Genomic DNA, 19036 nt, shown 5'->3' with positions numbered 1-19036 from the left:
TCCTCCCCTTCCCCTCTCTGGGCTGAAGAGAAGAACTGGAGTCACAAAAAGTGAAGATAATGAATTGAGATAAGAACAATTTACCAGAAACAGCAATGAAATAAGAAAATGAACAGTCAAGCAACAGCATTAGTAACAAAAGTGTACAAGGGAAGTGAGTGATTCCCATGTGAATGCTCAACACTGCACCAAAGGGAGCACAATATCTGACCTCTGCCAAGAAGAGATCCCTTCCTCATTCTTGAAAATTGACCTGAGGTGGCATAGAATAACCCCGGGGTCCTGGCCATGACCCTCCTGGCTGCTGCAAAAATCAACCCTGTCCTGGCCAGAACCAGGTTTAAATGTTTTCTCCAGCAATACACTCCGCTTTCCTACCTGCAGTATTAATACTAATTAATATTAATGTCATGCCTTACCAAATCTTGATTCTGTACAAAACAAGTATTTTAGAGTACAAACATCTATAACAATTATTTAGATTGGAGGGCAGGGAGGGAGCATGTCTCTGCTTGTTAATTCCTTATGAATAGCATTTGACTCCAATTAAAAGCTAGTAGAGTAGAATGGGAAAACTCCTACATTTCCAAGCAAGTTGGAGCAGCAAGATCTCAAATGCTCTCACATGCCCGTTACTCTGACAGAATGCTGGGCATCCTACCTTTCCATTAATGGTGTATTTTGAGACGTGGATCTGCTTAAATCTAAATATTGTTCAAGGATGGAGAAGCCTTTCAGTTTCACTTCACCTCCAGCCCATATTGTCAAAGTAAAATGATTCAAAATGAAATTATCACAAAGATTGTTATTTAACTCACAGTAAAGCTATGTTTTGATAATAGGAACAGCATAATAATTAATGCTAGAATTATTTTTTTATCATTAGAGTTCTGCTTCTTCATTCCCTTAATCTTTTAAAACATGTCTTTCTACTGCATTACTACATAAGTATAGGAAGAAGAGACTACAAAAACTAGGATTTCCCCACAAGTACTACAGACTTGGGGGATGGAAGAAGGTTCCAAGGGGAGGAAGCAAGTTTCCACCTTTCTCATGTCTCCACATACCCTTGGGTCTTCTTATCTGAGGAATCTGAACTATCCAGGAGCCCTGGAAGGAAATATTTTTAACTAGTGAACACCAAAACTAGGTTTGAAGTTAATATTCTTGCCCTCAGGAGCAATGACACAGAGTAAGAAACAGTATTCTTTGTTACTTTTTTACTGCTAATGAAGAAAACGTAGAAGCCCAAAAAATACAACTTGCGGATCACAGCAGTACTGACATTTTGTGACGGTAAAGGGAAATTAATCTTTTCACTCAGATAAAAACAAGAACCAGACTAGTAACTCTGAAAACTATGGAGAGGAGTTCAATTACTGTCTAAAACAAATCATAGTTAAGAACCTATCAGGGAACTGACAGCAGAATAGGCGAAATGAAAGGGCATTGGCTTCAGGTGCTTTACAAGCACTGAATGCCCAGCTGAGCACACGTGCCCCACAGCACCAGTGCAGCCTGTGGTACACTTTCTACAGACGTCCAGAATTCCAGTGCCAGCACTCAGCTGGCTACTTTCACCTCCCATGTCAGCTCTCTAGGTCTGATTTCACACTTCAGCCACACGCACGCTGAATAGACTCAAGGAAGAAGTCAGTTGTTTTGCTTACACTCGAGCCTTTTCCTCAGTGATGGCACTAATTTGGGATTCTCTGTCAGCACACACTAGAATTTAGTGACTGATAACACTAAAATTTTGTGATCTCAGCTGAATTCGTATCAGTTGGTTTGAAAAAAACCCCAAAACTGATAGAAAGCTTTATGATGACGCTGTATTGTCTTTATCCTTTTTTAAAAAACAGCACTATTTTGACTTCCTAAGGGGTTTTTTCTTTATTAGCATATTCAATGCAGGAGTATGTGATCCCTTCCCATCATAAACCCTCAAGGTAAAAGTCCTAAGGCCAATATAATTATGTACAAAGTAACCCACTTTATAAAAGTTTACTAGTATCAGCAACAGTAGTAATACAATAGTATTCAGCATCAAGTATTCAGCATCATATAGATTTACAAAGCATTGCTACAAAACCAGAGCATTTCTATGAAGTTCTGGTTGACAACATAAGGGAAACACATTTTTCTAGACTGTTAGGAAAATAACCCACAACATTCAGCTATCTACTTATTCCTAGATTCTGTGTAAGAAAATACATTCTCACTCAGTATATTTTCAAGTTTTTTTACATTTCTAGTATATAGCTCTATCAAATGTTTAATAGAATCTTCCCTTTTAAGCTACTATTTCCAACAGAATAGTATGTAGATCAGATAGAAATTTTTCGTTGAGAATTGCAAAGTAAATTATCTTTCCATTGATAGCCCACAGGGCTATTTTTTGCCACTTTTTCAAAAGCTTTTATTTAAGCATACACACAAAGAGCATATATTACATTACTGTTTTGTGTAAAAGCAAACAACTCTCCACTGCCAAAGCAGATGTTTCACACATGGACAGGGGAGAAAATGATTAAATAAACTCAAGGAGCCATTTGTTTTCATAAGTTAATTTCTGAGAAATTAATGAACTCAAAACTGTGTTTATCCTTACCTAATAGTAAGGTAAATTCCTAGCATCAGCAGCTACAATAAGTCTCACTGTCAGCTAGAACAGAACATGGCACAAAATCATTAAATACATCATGTGAACTCAGATTTCTAGAGAAAACGTCTTACTGAACTTGGCTCATGGCACTCTGAACAAACAGCAGTGCATGGATAAAGGCTTTAGACTTTGAAAAGTATTAAAATCAGAACTCAGGAAAGGTTTTACAATTGGCATAATTTTGCAAGAGCTAGGAGTTACAAATTCTGTAAGTTTGTGCAGAAGTTACTCTGAAGCATAATTACTGCATTTTAAACTGCCTGAAAATATCATCCAATCTTCTTACAGTAATTGCCCAAGTAATTTTTTTATCCTGCAGATTAGAATATGAAATTCTGTTCCAGAAAAAAAGCAGTAAAATGGAACAGATAAAGCGTTAAGATGCAGCCAGATTAACACTGGGAAACTCTAGGCAGTCTAGCTTTAAGTGGTCTGTTAACAATCTACTTCAACTAACCTCAATTTAAAAGCAAAAAAGGAAAATATTTGAGACTGTTCCCCAAATCAAACTTACTAAAAAACCCCCAAGCAACCAAAACAAAAAACAACCAGACAGATACCAAAACGAAAAAACCAAAGAAACCAAAGCTCTTTATCCCATCTTATTTTAGAATAAAAGAATGACTTTTACATATTTCATACTCTTTGACAGGAAATCTGTGAAACCAAAATATGCCCTGACAAATTGAACCTTTCCTGAGAAACGTTCATAGTCAAAAACTCATTTATAATGTGTTATGTGGGAGATGCCAAGTTGTAACAGTTTAGGAGTCAACTACATGGAATGTACCAACATATTTATGAACTACAGTAGCAGTTACTTACATGTTCATGGCAGCTAACTGTTCCTTATGAATTAGGTTTCCCTGTATAAATTAGAAAACTACAAAAAGTCAGAACTAGGAGAAACCTCCATTGTCTGTAAAAGTTCAAGTGAGAACACCTTTGCAGCACTTTTCTTAGACAATAGCATATTGCTCATATAAAAGGTCTCTTATCCTAAAGAAGTCCTGGCAGAGGCAGCCTTCCAATCCAATACGACCTGTTTCAGTCTGAAACAAAAAACAAGTTTCAATTTATTATCTTTACACTAACGAGAAACTTCTTTTATTACTAAAATAATATTTTATTTATTACTAAAATAGTATGTATTATTTTACAACATTATTTGCCAAAGAGATTGAAACACAGAACACCTACCCTGCGGACAGCCACCAGGTTGTTGCACACAAGCACTCCTCCAACAAATTCAGCTTGTATACCTTCCCGCAAGAGAACCTGCTTGAAGTCAGACAGTCTTGGCTCATTCATAAACACAGACTGATGTCCAAGAACCTTCAAAACAACACACACAATTTTACTACTTCTATTTAACACCTTCCATTCTTCCAAAGATCTCATTGTTGCATAGGCAACAGTGCAGCCAAGACTACAGCACTCTAAATTGGTTCTATTTCTGTTCACCTGCAGCAATACATCTTCAGGACAGAAAAGCCTCAGAAGTTATCCATCACAAAAAGCAAAAGTTTTTTCTTTGCTCGCATACTGAAGACAAATAGAAAGCTACAATGAAGATCCCTCTTCCAGACCATGCTATCTATGCTAGGGACCGAGCTGCAGTGAGCTGTACTGCTGATCAGTACAGGGTGCCATGATGGTTGCCATGAATCTGAACAGACTTCAGAGTTGTCTCCACAGCTCTCTATCTCCCATAACAGACTACATTTAGGGCTGTGAAAAAGAGACTATTAAAAAGCAACTCTAGGATTAAAAGGTACTGGAATCATTCAACAGAAAGATAAAATAATACCTCCTAAAACGTCAAGTATTTTAAGAGTTAGGGTAAATTTATAAAAAAGATAAATTTAATGAACTCTCAAATCACTACTATAGAAGCAGACATATGAATGTCAAAGATCTGTATCTCAGGTATATTATTTTCCATAGCATCAACAAAACATAATAAAATCCAGAAGTGATTAACACCAACTGATTTCTCTATCTGCAAGTACTAATTACAGATATGACACACAATAATTAAAATCTTATTTCATAAATACATGGTACTGTATGCTAGGCACTGTTAATGGATGTGAGAGATCATCCTCACTGAAAAGCATAAAAGCTGAACAATGAACAGTACCGGGTTTAACAAAGAGAAACCCAAACATGAAAACCCAGTTTCAGTTAGGCTTTCATTTGAGTAAGATCACAGTATCAACCTCTAAGCATGAGAAAAAAACAAATTAATATAGAGGTCATCATAAAAGAAATCCAGACCAGCATCATTTCTGTACCTCATGAGGTGGCAGAGGTTCCAAAGTAGGAATGATCTCACTCTCCTCACACATCTCCTTGTCATCGTCACCAAAGAGGCTTTTCATGGCCTTCTGTTGTGCAATCACACTTGAGTCTGAAGAAGGCACATCCACTTGCATCTCTAAGTCTTCATCTTCCCTCAACTCTCCCTCTTCCAAAATAACTCCAGTATCCACTTTTGAAACCCTCATATCCAGAACACCATCAATCCAAGCCAACTCAGCATCCTTGGCTTTACAGAACTGAAGAGAGCTGACAAGAGAATCTTTCAACCTGACCTGGGTTGCACAAAAATAAAAGTACTATTAGTTTTATGAAAATTACAGAGGTCTTACTTCAAGCTTTCAAGATTAGCAAGTTTCTTTTTGCCATCTTTCCAAAGGGTTTGATTCATGCACTCTTGTGGAGAGAAAGGATGGAACTGGTATCACTAAGGCAAGATACTTTAAAATTTAATATGTGTAACACTCATATCACAACTCAAAAAGCAGCAGAGATCAACACTTTTCTCATCTTGTCTAAAATAAAAAAAAGAGAACCTATAGAATTGCAAACATGACTTAAAATTACAGCAAGAGCAATCATTTCCTTTTAAAAACAGAATCCTTTTTTGCAACTGAGTTGTTACTCAGTTGGTCTTAGCAAATTCAGATGAAGTTTCAATAGATACATTTAGGTTACCGGTGAATAGTTCAAAATTTCAACCCTCAAAAAATTTATAATTACCATTTTATTGTAAGAATGGATGTTGTAAATATAAGATTTTTAAGCGCCCTTACCCTGATTCCTCTGGTGGACTCTGGGACTTTAATCCTCTAAATAAAGCTCTACCCTTAGAGATTATCTACATTAGAAGGTCCATGATTCCTATTGTGCAATCAAGGATGCAACCATGTGAAAGATACAACCACCAGCTACACACCCATGTGCAGCACAGCCCACACAAATCATACTGTGACACTGACACTTCACTCATCTACTATTTTCAAATTCAACATTGCCACTGCACTTCTCCTGGTTCATTTATTACACACTAGCAATGCACATAGCCTTAAAAAACAAACAAAAAAAAACCCAAACCCAACACACCACATGCAGAAAACATGCTATTTTAAGGCAGTCATAACTAGATGATTTTTAATAACTGGAATTTTCTGCTTCCTAGAGGGCAACAGATTTTTCTCTGGAAAGAAACAGAAGTACCTTTTTCAACAATTCTACCAATGTTATTCTGTTAACTTTAAAAAACAAAGGAATGAAGAACTACTGAAAAAAGTGTATGTGAGAGACTTTCCTCAAAACAACTTCAAAAATTTAATTGGACCATACATAATTTTCACATAATTCACACAAGCTACTCCAGCTTTCTTATTTAGAACTTAATATATTGCATTTAATTCAATGGCTAACACACAGCAATACATTAGCACAACCTTATTTTCCAAGAATCATCGCATTAAGTTTTTGGAGGGTATGGGTATCTTATTTGTTTTTATCGTTAATTTGCTCCTAATTGTACATGTTCACGCTTAGGTACTATTAAGTATGAAGCATTTTTTAATTCTAGCTCTTTAAGGCTCCATTTGAGATTCCAAAAAGAATCCCGATTTTCAGCTAGTATACAATGGTATTCTAAATACAGGCATTATAAATTTGTAAATACTTCAAAAAAGCAAATGGATGGCCCTGTGGACGTGAATGTTGCCTTTTGCACTTCAGGTAAAAACACACTGATCTCACATTCAAGTTTTCAAACACTTATGAATAATAAGCCTCAGCAGAAAGCTTATCTAGAAGACAGAAAAACACTGCTAATGCCTTGATCACACAAAACTAATTATACTCACAGGTAGTACCACCTCTCCTGTCCCAAAGAAAAGAGGACAAATTACATTCTGCTCATGCAGATCTACTACAGTCCACAGTAGTTACACAACTAAAATATTCCAGTACTTTACCTGGTAAATGTGAGTTTCACTTGTAGCATCTACAGTTTCATGAAGTTTGGGCATGTAGACTTTAATATCTTTTCCACCAAAAGCTCTGCAACATTCTGCAAGGTCCTGACTGGCCTCAGGTGGTCCATGGACAATGACCAGTTGTCTTGGTTTCATTTGGTTAATAATTTTTTTAATTGAGTCCCCATCTGAACGTCCTTCATAGTCAATGTATGTAACTCTGGCTCTAGTTTGAATTAAAAACCCGAGAATAATATGTTTTAGTTTAAAAGATTAAACCTTCGAGTGCTCCAAAATACTTCATTAAGGTATTTTTAAATTACTGGACATCAACAATGTGTGTCAGCACAAAGTGTATTATGGATCTGTAAAATACAGTTGTAAAATATTAGCGTGTGTATTTAACACTATACCTTCACAAAATTCACTTACATAGTTATCAAAAAATAAGTTATCCATTAAATAAGCATATTTGAATATGTTGTCCTTTTAACAAAACATATTTAAGTATCTATGCTAACATGCTATTGTATAATTTCTTCTAGCTCTTCCAGTTGTCTCCATAAGACAGGAAACAAACCAAATTTCTTAAGAGTGGGGAACCATAAGACTGTTCTGTGTTCCCACAAAGATTAGTAAAATACAATAGCTTGGAGAAAAATATAAACAAAAATCAAGTCCTTTCCCACTTTCTTAAATCCAAGCTACCCTTTTACCTAATTTGCACTGTACCCATGCCACTGTTCTAGCAGAACTGAGAAGAAGAAAGTCACTCACTTAATTTCCATGGATTCTGTTGCAGAAATACATTTCGTAGGAACATCTGATAAATCCTGGTCCATAGGCTCCTCTCCATTTGTCAAACCAGACTCTAATTTGCTTTTTTCTTCTTCTGTTGCTTGAAGTTCTGGAACTAGAAAATCCTCAGGTCTAAAGAATAAAAGGCATTTTGCTTTTTAGAGTAAAACCAAAGCACTACCTAACAGTGCTGATTATTACTACTAGGATTTTTTTGTAACTTATTACCAGCAATTTTACTACACCTGCCAAGTATTTTCATCCTTGAACAGAGCTGATTTGGAAAATATGACCTTCCTATCTTAAAAAAGAACTTGAATAACTTAGGAAATACTAGCAAATTGAGGATTTCTACCAAGTATCCCTTATGCAAAGCTGACAAATATCACTAAATTTTGTTAGGATAAACAGTGTTTTCTCACCTCACAAATTTAACATTAAGTGAAATTTAAAGCAGAAAAACGTCAGGTTAAAAGACTTTAAAATCTTCCATCTCAAAAGATTTTTTTAAAAAAGCCTAGAGTGAAAACACATCCTAAGAGGTGTGAACACAGGTCAAGGATCAGCACTCAGCAGCTTCAATCCTTATCATAAGCTTTCTATAAGGCTTAGCAGTTTGAAGAGCATAGAGCAATGCTGTGGAAAAGACAAAACGGTGAATTTAATTCCTTCTAATTTCTGATTATTTCGTAGCTACTATGTTAGTATACATTACCATCACATACTTGATAATTTCACCATATTCATCCCATTTAATTCTTTCTTCAGGAGCTGGAAACATTGGATAAGATTTTTTTGCCTGTTTGAAGAAGCTTCCTTTCCGGCTACCTTCACCTTTCATCATCAAATCATGTTTAGTCTTATGCAAAGTCGGCTGATCAATATCCTCTTCAGCATCACTCTCATCACTGGAATCAATATCTGCCCTGAAATGACATTCCAAAAAAACCTAGTACTTCTTTTTTTCTTCAGATTTCATATTACATAAACACACTGACTATAAAATAACAGTTGACATAACACTAACCAAGGCCAAGGGCAGTTTATGTATCTGAGAAAGAGCTCACAGTCAAATGGCAGATGCAACTGGGTCTATTGGAACAACAGATTAAAAACAACCACTCCTGATTCCTCAGAGCCTTCAGACAAGGCTACTGAAACTCCAATTTTCATTTAGGCCTGGAAAGAGTTGAAGGAGCAGAATAATCACACAGAAATCTCAACTCTGATCATAACAGCAGAATGAGCAAACATACTTACTCTTTTGACTGCTCTAACTTCTTAGCTGCCTCTTTCTTTAGTTTCTCTTTTTCTAGGTATTCTTCAAGTTCTTTTCCTTCCAACTTGACTCGTTTTCTCAGCTGCAGATAGAATTAAAATTAATGTTCTTGTGAATAGCTAACACAGCTTTAATACTTCTCCTATATGCCACCGAGAAAAATATTTGTCCTTAGGTACTGATGGCAAGTAGAAATTGTATGTCATATACAAGACTATGAGAAAAATGTGGTAGTTTGGTATGGCAAAGTCATGATGGTGCCAATTTGGACAGTCTACTTTAAATGCAAGCATTTCTAAAAATATTAAAATCGATTAAGCTTTCCAAAAATTTCTGAAAATGTCTTCAGGAAGCATCTCTCCAATAAGCAAAGGCAAATACTTAAACGAGCAGTGTTTTTTTAGTTTTTCTATCATCAACATCAAACCAGAAGGACCTAGGTAAGTCATACTAGCTGGCAAAACAATGGTAGATTTTGTTTCTTGTTTTCTGAGTACAGGTCACTTTGAATAAACTGAATACTAGTAATAATCTCATCCTGTAATTCAATGATTTCAAGCTAATCTAAAACCAAAATAAAGCTGCATCATCAGTATTAGAATTATCACTGCAATCACAGGGGACTTCCATAAATTAACAATGTGCACCAGAAAGTAGACACAGGTGTACAGATTATCGAAAACAATTTGAAAGCATGAATAGCAATTAATTATCTCCGAACTCCCAGCATTTGCTTATCTTTCTAATCCTGTTGGGATATATTATACTAATTTGACATGATTCTCCCCTCATCCAAGCCTGGAGAATTTCCAGCATGACTAACCCATCATATGTGGTGGTCGGTACATCAACTGCAAGCAGACTTTCTTCTATTATAATAGAAACACAAAGGAAAGAGTTGTCTACAAAGAAATATTTAAAAGGAACTTCATGCTCAGCTCTATTAATTTTGACACACCATGAAAAAGCATTTTGCAGTTATCAGTAGGAGACCTACTTTTATGTAAACTCATCCACAATTTGATAATTATGCAACATACTGATTTCAGGTTTCCCTCCATCACTAGAAGCATGTCCAGAAAGTCAAAAAGGAAACTGTGTTCAGTTTTGCCCACATGACTCCAGATGCCCCACAATAAAATCCTGGAACTATAGAGACAACTCTTACCTCAATATCTATAACTTTTTCAGAAGGATTATCAATCAGGAATCGTGCTAATGTTCCAGGTGTAGTGCGATAAGTTAGAATTACGGAGTTTTTGGAATCCTGGCACCACTGAATGAAAAGATCTCTAGAAAACCCACACTCCAAGTCAGGCTGACTGGCAAGAACAACTTTTGGACTAGGCACTCGAGCCAGATCAGACAGACTGTGACATAAGGAGAGATGGCGGAACTGAAAAGGGTTGTTTCTCTTGTCCTCAAAGCACCTCATCAACTTGTCACTCATCCATTCAACCTAAAATATGTATTAGAGAAAGTTATCTATACAAATACAAGCTCTTCAACAGTACAAGTTTGATATGAAGTACAGGATGCAATATACCCATGATTACTTCAGTATTTCTCAGCAGGTGTAGAAATAATGTTGAGCATAACTAATACTGAAATAAGTACTTTCAGTTCTCTTTTTTAACAACTATAAACTATGCTAACAAATGTTATAATAAAACCAGAAATCAGTATCAAGAAACAAGCCCACTGTCACACCTGGATGCCGTGTTACTTGATCAAATGAGCCGAGACACAAACATGCACTACAGAGTAAGGACGTTCCCCCAGTGTTTTGCCATTTTTTACCATTAAAAAGAAAAGCTTTTGCATAAATGTTCCTTTACTCTTCATAATTGGATTTTTAAATCAAAACAAACCTGTGATTTAGAGAACTCCACTACATTGTAGCTGACATTATTCAAAAGTGCGAGAGAGTAGACTCCTAATCCTGCATCTTTTGTTCTCCAGATCTGATCAAGAAGCTGAGCAAGTTCCAGAACTCTGCCTGCTGTATCCACGGCTATTAATACATTTCCATCGCCTCGTAATGTCTCCAAAACATTAGCTAACAAGAATTAAAAACAAAACAAAAACCTACTTATACTTTGAACCAAAGTTAAAAGGTTTGTGGTGTGGCTTGAATTTTTTTTTTGTTACATCACACTAGCAATCATATTCAAAAGCATACTAAGCACAGAAACAAATGAAACTTCAAAAGAGATCCAAATCCACACTTCCACCAAAATTAAAGGGAGCTGACGTTTTCTCAGTAGCTCTGAAGATCTCACTGCCTTGGTATTTCTTCCTTTTGGTTCTTTTTTCATTAAAAAACAACATAAAATGGAGCTAAAAAAAAGAAAGTGCTGAGGAAGGTAATTTAAAAATCCCTGAAGAGATTTAAGGATATTGGGTAAAATACACTGTTTTCAAATACAGCTCATTGTTGTTAGGAAAACATTTAACTCACAAGATCAGTATCATCAGAAAAGAGTAATTCAAAACTTGTTACATTTTAATAAGGGTTCTTAAGCTTAAATGCTGATGAATTTCTCATAGAAAAATAATTTACAGTGGCTAATAAATCACATTACTGATATTTTTGAAGCCCAAACAATACATACTCAGCAGCTGTTCATCCCTTTGCTTCCTCCTGGGTTGCACATAAGTAGCATTAAATGAATCTGTAATAAGCAAAGAAGGCCTGCTCAACATTTCCAAGGAACATCCATTCAGATGGCTGTGGAAAAAAAGGAAAAATCTCACTTTTCTGCATTTCTATTTTACAAGAAAAAATAAGACAGCTAGATTCCAGATATTTGCATGTACAGAAACCAAACTGCTCAGCTGCTGAATGCTTCCTGCTTCAAATTTACAAATTAATAAAAATGAATGGAATAAAGAAACTCAGAGCTAATGCTTGCTTCAAACTGATTAATCTGGATGCAAATGAAATTAGTGGTCTTATTAGAACTGGAAATGCACTTCTACTTCCTCACCTCACGGCTAGGAACTATACATTACTATGTTGAACTTACATCTCCCTCTTGTGGTTGAAATCAACGGCATAAACAATTTCTTCCTCCCCATCCTTTACAATCTTCCAAATTGTGCCTCCTATCATGTGACCAGCTGGCAATGGTGTGATTGACAAACCATGTCCTTTGCCTACAAAGGTTTTCAAAATTTTAGGTAGATTACACATATTAAAATCCATTACTCTAAACAAGAGATAGCAACTTAAAACAACTGAATGCCTAAATTACTACTGAGAAAAAAATCAAATTAAGTATGAAAAGGCAGTAATATCTGTCATTCCCATCTAACCAGTAACATCAAAATATTTTGCAATTCACTTTCATATTTCCTCCAGAAAAAAGAAACTAAAGCAAAGATCACTTCTTCCCTCCACCTCCCACTGATACTCAGAGGCACTGCAGAGCTGCTGTAACTATAGACATAAACAACAGTAAATTATAGAAAAAACATATCACAAGAAAGCAAGCACAATGATGAAAGCCAGGTTCCTCTCTGGGGCAACACTAAGTGTTTACCATATCATTCACATTTGAGGTACTTAGGAAAGCTTACATAAATTACACAATCTGGAAGCTTTCCAGAATGACAAACACGCAAGTCAAACAACAGCAGAAAAGGTGCTCATGTGCTGCAGTTAGGGATGACAGAACTTTTCAGCTCTTGATACATTTTCCTAAAGCACCGCTGTTCCCTGTCATTGATACCAGCCTGTATTTTTGTCAGATTAAAATGAGACCACCCACAACCATTACTCACTGACTCTGCTGCCTGAAGTGCACAGTAATAATTAAACATATATTATCATCTTAAATGCCTCCATCGAGTCTTTTCAAATCACCTCCATTAAATAAAAAAGAAGTTGGTTGTTTTTAAAAAGCTGTACACTAAAATTACTCTTTAGATGAAAAAATTGCAGACATAGTTGTAGCAAGGCTATCTCAAAAAGGGGCCAGTAGTCTTTCAAGGACAACATCCTCTTTCTATTTTCCAAATAAGAAGGCAAGTATTTTGGCAGCATTATTCATGAACCTGTAAAATACTGCACTTCAGAGACAAACTGCTGGTGGTCAGCTTCTATGTGTCTCTGTTCAAGAAGAGAGTTTTTGTTTTACACTTATCTTTACATTCAACACGAGTGGAAAGCTGCTGACTGCCCTGAGCCCCAGCAATACACTGCACTGAGTATGATCTGAGTCACTGAAGGTCTCTCCATTAAATCATGCACATGCTGTAACTTCATTTCTGCAACCTGCTCTAGAAAGCTTTCCCTTATGTTACTGGTTATGAAGAGTTCTGAGGTATCCGCCACTAGATGTAAGTAAATACTTTTAATAGACATCAGTAAATTCCAAGAAAAGTTACAAAAACACCAAAGAGAAGCAAACATCTAAACATTCTTTGGCATGACCTTCTCCACATTAAGTGAAAATTATATCCATTTCTAAATACAATTGCTGAGGCAATTGATACAGACTGACATGAGGCTAATTAATTCAGTACTGCAAAATACATAGTATTTCAGAACTCAGTTCCTTTTAAAAAGTTACTTTAACTCTTAACTACTCTGTTGCCTTTCACTAAAAGTAATTTCTTGAGACTTTGGTGACAACTTTACCTTTTAAGTTCACAATCTGAGAAAACTTCAGCTGTTGTATCTTATCAAAGGCTGCATCTACATCATCCAATGTAAAGAGTGTGAAATCTTCAGTGTTATGGCGGGACTAAAACAAACAAAGAGGTACAGAGCATTCAAACACTCCACCATATCAAAGATGTTGTGCTTGAAAGTATCAACTTAAGCATACCTGGTAGAGATCATACATAAACATCTGTCCCATTTTATATACAGGAATAGTTGCATAAATGGCACAATTCAACCCCATTTTTCCAACTGCATATGGAAGTGCACCAAGATGTAGAGGGTCAGGATGGGAAAGAAGAACAGCATCAACCTGGTGTACATGCCTATAAAAAGAGGGCCAACAAAAGTCATTGAAAGGAATATTGTATGGTTTTGTATATCTTCTGCTAGGGCTATTTTGAGAATATATCCACAGTCTGAAAGCCAAACAATGAAACTTAAGCCCTTCAAGGTTTGGGACAGTTTTAAAAATCATAATTAAAACTTACAGGTGTTTCCTAATGTTCAAGTACTTAAAACCCAAGTGATTTCAGAAAGCATAACTTTAAGATCTGAAGATATAAGTTTCTTTCACATCAAAATCCTGATGAAAAGGACCTTAATATATATGTGGACACCAGAAAGTAAATTACCCGAGGGACCGAAATTATTACCAGTACAGATGTGCCACAAATTGCTTATACACCACAAAACAGACTACAGGTTTTCTTCTGATGAGAGTGACCAAGTAACAGGACCAAGGACACAACAATCCTTAAACTGATAAAGATCAAATCAAAATATATTTCTTTAAATATAGAAAAGCTCAAACATATCATTTAAGAAAAGTAGCACATCAGTTTGGGGGATCTTATTACTCTTAATGACATTTTTTTTCCCTTGCAAAGTGTTGCATAAAATTAGAACTCAGACTAAAACCTTTCTACATATTATAATTGAAAAATAATTGAGGGCATAAAACACATGCAACAAATGAAAACACATGCTAGACTGATAGCTTTTTGTTCCCTTGCACAGTAAGTGGGGCGCACACATTCTTCTTGATGGCTGTTATGAAAAAGGGAATTTTATTGAATTGCTTCTTTGATAAGACACTTTTTATAAAACTTTTTCATAAAATATCCTTAGTACCTAACAATCCTCACTTAAAAGATTTCAAACACTACAAGTGTGTTAATACTATAAAACTAGTATCAAAAAACTCAGTTTCTTTCCCAAATTTCCGTATTTCAGTCCTAGCTTGGCAATCAGCACAGCTCCCTGCTGTACACCTGCAGAAGTTCAGTATTAAAGTCTAGACAGATTTTGGTTTGGAGGGGTTTTTTCCCCTTTGCAGGGCTGGTGTCCTGACAGAAGGTGCTTTCCTGACAGTCTATTCAACTTAAAACAAGAGCCAAGAGTTGAACTGCTTTGTATTCAGCCTACATACACAAAGGCTTCCTCTCCCATTTAAAACTTAGTTAACTATTCCAAATTATTTGAGAGCCAAGGCCAGTCTCCCCTAAACCTTGTCACATTTATGACAATAAAAAACGAACAAATCATCCAAGCCAAAACAAACACGGAACAGCTTGAGAATTACAGTTAAGAGACACAACTCACTAGACTGACAAGGAAAAAATCCCAAGATTTTGCAGGAAATGTTTCAGCAATGTTTCAGTGATTCTCTTAATGTAAAACATACATGAAACAAAACAAAAAAAGGAACAATTCTGCATTTAGCAACACCATACGTTATATCACTGCGTGGAATTTTGAAAACTTTCAAGACAGACCAAGACCTGTTTTAAAAAATGGTGTATGAACTGAACTACTTACTTCCTCAGAGAATCAATAATATCCATAGAAAAGTTTTCATCCCAGCCACAGTCCAAAAGAAAACGAAACTCATCTACTTGCAACAAATAGCAAAGTGCAGATTCCTCCTGCACCCCTGAGAGCGTAGTCAACTTGATAATCGATGTCATTTTCCTCTCCAAGTGTTTACTCTCCAAAAGAATTAATCTGAATGGGCGACAAAATGTTTCATTGACTGACACAAGGAAAAATTCCATTTACTTAGATCTAGCTTCACGTATTTCTAAAAATAAGCAGGCTAACGGTGTTAATACTGTTCAATACAGCTGCTTGATACCAATTAAGTCTCATTCACATTAACATTCTACTGTTGCAGATCTTATTAGAAAAAGGTGGAGTTAATTTTCTACTATACACATTAAGAATAATTTTTAAAAGGATCCCCAGGAGCAGCGCAGGTAATAGCAGCTCCACGTAGCTGAATCGGGGCACCCAGAGATGACACATCCAGGGCCACGACCCCTCAAACCCAGGGCCTGCCCGACCAGGGGCACAGCGCGGGGTGGGCCGGGGGTTCCGGGGCTCCAGCGCCCCACTAGGCCCCGGCGCCCGGGCCTGGCCTGACGGGACGAGCCTCGTCAGGCGGGGACGGCGTCACGGGGGCGAGCCCTGCGCTCACTCCCGTCCGAGGCGAGGAGAACAAGGGGAACAGGAAGATGATGTGAAAGAGCCGATACCTGGCACCCTCAACCACCCCCAGCCCGCGCCGCGCTCGCCGCCATGTTGCGGGGGACAGGGAGGAGGGGCAGCAGGCGGAAGGGTGGCGGGCGGCACCACTGCGAGCGCGCCGGGGGGAGGGCGCTCCTCCCCCGCTCCTGCGCGGCCCGTGGTCTGTCCCGGCCCGCCCGTTCCCGGTGCCCTTGGCGCGGCCGCTGCGGATCCCGGCGGCGCCGCTAGCAGCGGTAATGGCGGGGTCGCGTGCGGGGCGGGAGCGGCATTGGGGGCGGAACCGCTGTCAGACCTCCCTGAGAGCGCCTCGCCCTGTCCCCTACCCCTTCGGCCGGGAGGGACACGGCGGCGGGCGGAAGTGCCCCTCAGCCGTGGGGCTTTATGGCGCTCTTGCCCCTGGAGGGGCGGTTGCGGTCCCGGGCAGGCCGGAGGCGGCTGAGGCGGGAGGTGGCGGGGCCGTGTCGCGGGTCAGCGGCCGGGCCCGGGGCGGGGGGTGTGTGTGGGAGCGCCTCCCGCCTCTCCCGCAGGGGGTGATGGGTGCGTGGCCGCCGGCGGTGTTCGCCCGCCGGACCCGGCTGAGGCTCTGAGCCCGCCGCTGGATGTGACAAACTGCACTGGTGTCGCGTGTCATTCCCTAATCTGGAAGGCTTTGATTGGGTTGGAAAGGTTTGCTGGGCCTCTGTAGTCTGGAGAAGGGAAAAGCCTGAGAGGGGATCTCTTTAATGTGTGCAAATGGCGGTGCCAGACTGTTTTCGTTGGTGCCCAGCGACAAGACAAGGAGCAATGGCCATTACTAAAACAGAAGAAGTTCCGCCTCAAAACGAGGAATAACTTCTATAAATTGAGGGTGGCAGAGCACTGGAATAGCTGCCCAGAGAGGTCGTGGAGTCTTCCTCTCTGGAGACATTCGAAAACCACCTGGACATGTTCCTGTGTCATCTGCTTCAGGTGATCCTGCCTTGGCTGAGAGGTTGGACTGGATGATCTCCAGAGGTCCATTCCAATTGTAATGATTCTGTCATTCTGTGGTTTTAGAAATGTTCTTCGTTATTTTAGAAATGTCCTTTCTTATCTGTCAGTTCCCCACTAAATACACAACTTGTCTCTGAGACTTGACACAGGTAATAAAGCGTTCATCTACACGAGTTTAGCTTATGAAAGTGTTTCTAATGTTTTACAGAGCAGAAAACTTCTGTAGAGTTGCTTTAATGAGTAAATTAAAGAGTTGTTCTATTTCTCTCCTGCTTTAGGAGAAAATCCTTTTTCCCAGGGTCAACAGTTAGTATTATTTCTAAGAAACCCAGGTATGGGTTTGAGAACAGTGTCTCCTAGGAAGTGTTTGATAGGTTTCATGTGTATTATGTCATTGTAGAATCCTAGTAAGTGAGAGTAAAGGTGCCAAGCACGCAACAGTTTCCAAGTGCAGATTCATTATTACCTCTTACTGTTACGCTTTTCTTTCTAGCAGTCATGGTGAATTTCGCCCAAGCTGTGCGTGAACACTGGGTTCACATCCTTGTTCCCTTAGGATTTGTGATTGGATGCTACTTGGACAGATGGAATGATGAAAGATTGTCTGCCTTCAGAAACAAGAGCTTATTATATAAAAGGTCTGCTTTATTATGCCTTTTATATACATATATAGTTATTTTTCAAAGTGCTTTTCAGTTCTTTTTTACAATTATAAGCATAACCAAAAAAAGGAAAGAAAGCCCTAAAAATATCAAGCATTCATGAAGTGTTTTAGATCAGTAATACCTTCTGAAAATGGAATCTTTAGGAGCTATCTTCATGAAAGAATGGATCATTAACTGCTATCAAGCTATTGGTCATGAAATATGGAAACCATGAATTATGTGATTATATGCACTGATCAGTTTGGGTTTTCTGGCTGTGACTTCTCAGGAAGAATTTACATCAGAGAACTTCAGGCATTAACTCATCTGTGCCAGTTCTAATTCTGTATTAGATCATCAGGTTAAGAAAAGAAGAGGGAAAAAAGTCATGTTGAATAAACTGATAGTAGGAGTGCTATCAATGCCAGTGGATTTTTTTTCCAACTCTGGCCTCACCTAAATTAATTTTGAGTAAGAAAGAAAGCTTTTGATGTAATTTACCCCACTGATACTTTTCTTAATGCATTTGTTGCATTTTTAACTGACAACAATTACAAGGAAAGTTAAATTTTTACATAAATCTCAAAATCAAGGTACTGTTGAATATAAATTAACACAAATAAATACTTACATTTATTAATAATTATTCTAAAAAGAAAGATACTAATTTTAGTCTCTTCCTTCTTGGTTTTTATTTCTGCACAGGAAGTTGAAGCCTGGTGAAGAAGTAACATGGAGATAAAAGCTGATGATGACAAGGAAGACATTTCTGTTTGATTCATCACCTTATCTCACATATTGAAAGAACAGGAAAATGGTTTTGACCCTGAGAGGATACTACAGTAAAGGACATCTGCAATTAATCAGTGCTAGTTTAATTTCTAGTGTTATTTTTTGAAGTTGATTTAATTACATGACTAATATGTGTTCAAGAATTCCATTAGTCCATAAGCGTTGAAAAAATTTTCTTCCTCCCTACTCTGGAAAGGAGAGGAAGAATTATAGAATAAACTATGCAAAAATCATTTATGCTTGTGTATCATTTATTGTTGTGTATGATGTGGAATCCACGTAGCTAATTCAAGAACTAGCCTTTAAAGGAATTCTTCATAAACCCAGAATGTGGTTGACAGGTTTTTTTTGCTGAACCTGATTAAGTTTCTTTTTGGATTTCCTCTGTGAGCTTGTTTGCAATAGTGGTTA

General features: G+C 37.8%; 2 protein-coding genes across 3 annotated transcripts; one reads left to right on the top strand and one right to left on the bottom strand.

The window, feature by feature from the left end:
• Window positions 1–1973: 1973 nt before the first annotated feature.
• Window positions 1974–16346, bottom strand: CPSF2 (cleavage and polyadenylation specific factor 2). The gene is made up of 15 exons (XM_014869899.2): window positions 16226–16346; window positions 15510–15695; window positions 13855–14014; window positions 13665–13770; window positions 12049–12178; window positions 11635–11750; window positions 10891–11078; window positions 10188–10478; window positions 9001–9101; window positions 8466–8666; window positions 7720–7872; window positions 6943–7168; window positions 4963–5262; window positions 3866–4000; window positions 1974–3717 (listed from the first exon to the last, which is right to left on the bottom strand). Exons 2-15 carry the CDS (start codon window positions 15656–15658, stop codon window positions 3625–3627), a joined length of 2349 nt encoding a protein of 782 aa, XP_014725385.1. The 5' UTR covers window positions 15659–15695; window positions 16226–16346; the 3' UTR covers window positions 1974–3624.
• NDUFB1 (NADH:ubiquinone oxidoreductase subunit B1) lies at window positions 16323–18858 on the top strand. Of its 2 annotated transcripts, none has more exons than XM_014869901.2 (3): window positions 16323–16450; window positions 17683–17827; window positions 18539–18858. In XM_014869901.2, exons 2-3 carry the CDS (start codon window positions 17688–17690, stop codon window positions 18573–18575), a joined length of 177 nt encoding a protein of 58 aa, XP_014725387.2. In that variant the 5' UTR covers window positions 16323–16450; window positions 17683–17687; the 3' UTR covers window positions 18576–18858. The 2 variants fall into 2 exon arrangements, with proteins under 2 accessions (XP_014725387.2, XP_088022282.1); XM_088166156.1 differs by having other exon boundaries at window positions 16347–16450; window positions 17686–17827.
• Window positions 18859–19036: the final 178 nt, after the last annotated feature.

Source organism: Sturnus vulgaris, chromosome 6, assembly GCF_052056855.1.
Source record: "Sturnus vulgaris isolate bStuVul1 chromosome 6, bStuVul1.hap1, whole genome shotgun sequence".
Taxonomy (NCBI): Eukaryota; Metazoa; Chordata; class Aves; order Passeriformes; family Sturnidae; genus Sturnus; species Sturnus vulgaris.
This window is presented reverse-complemented; position numbering and strand designations above follow the sequence as displayed.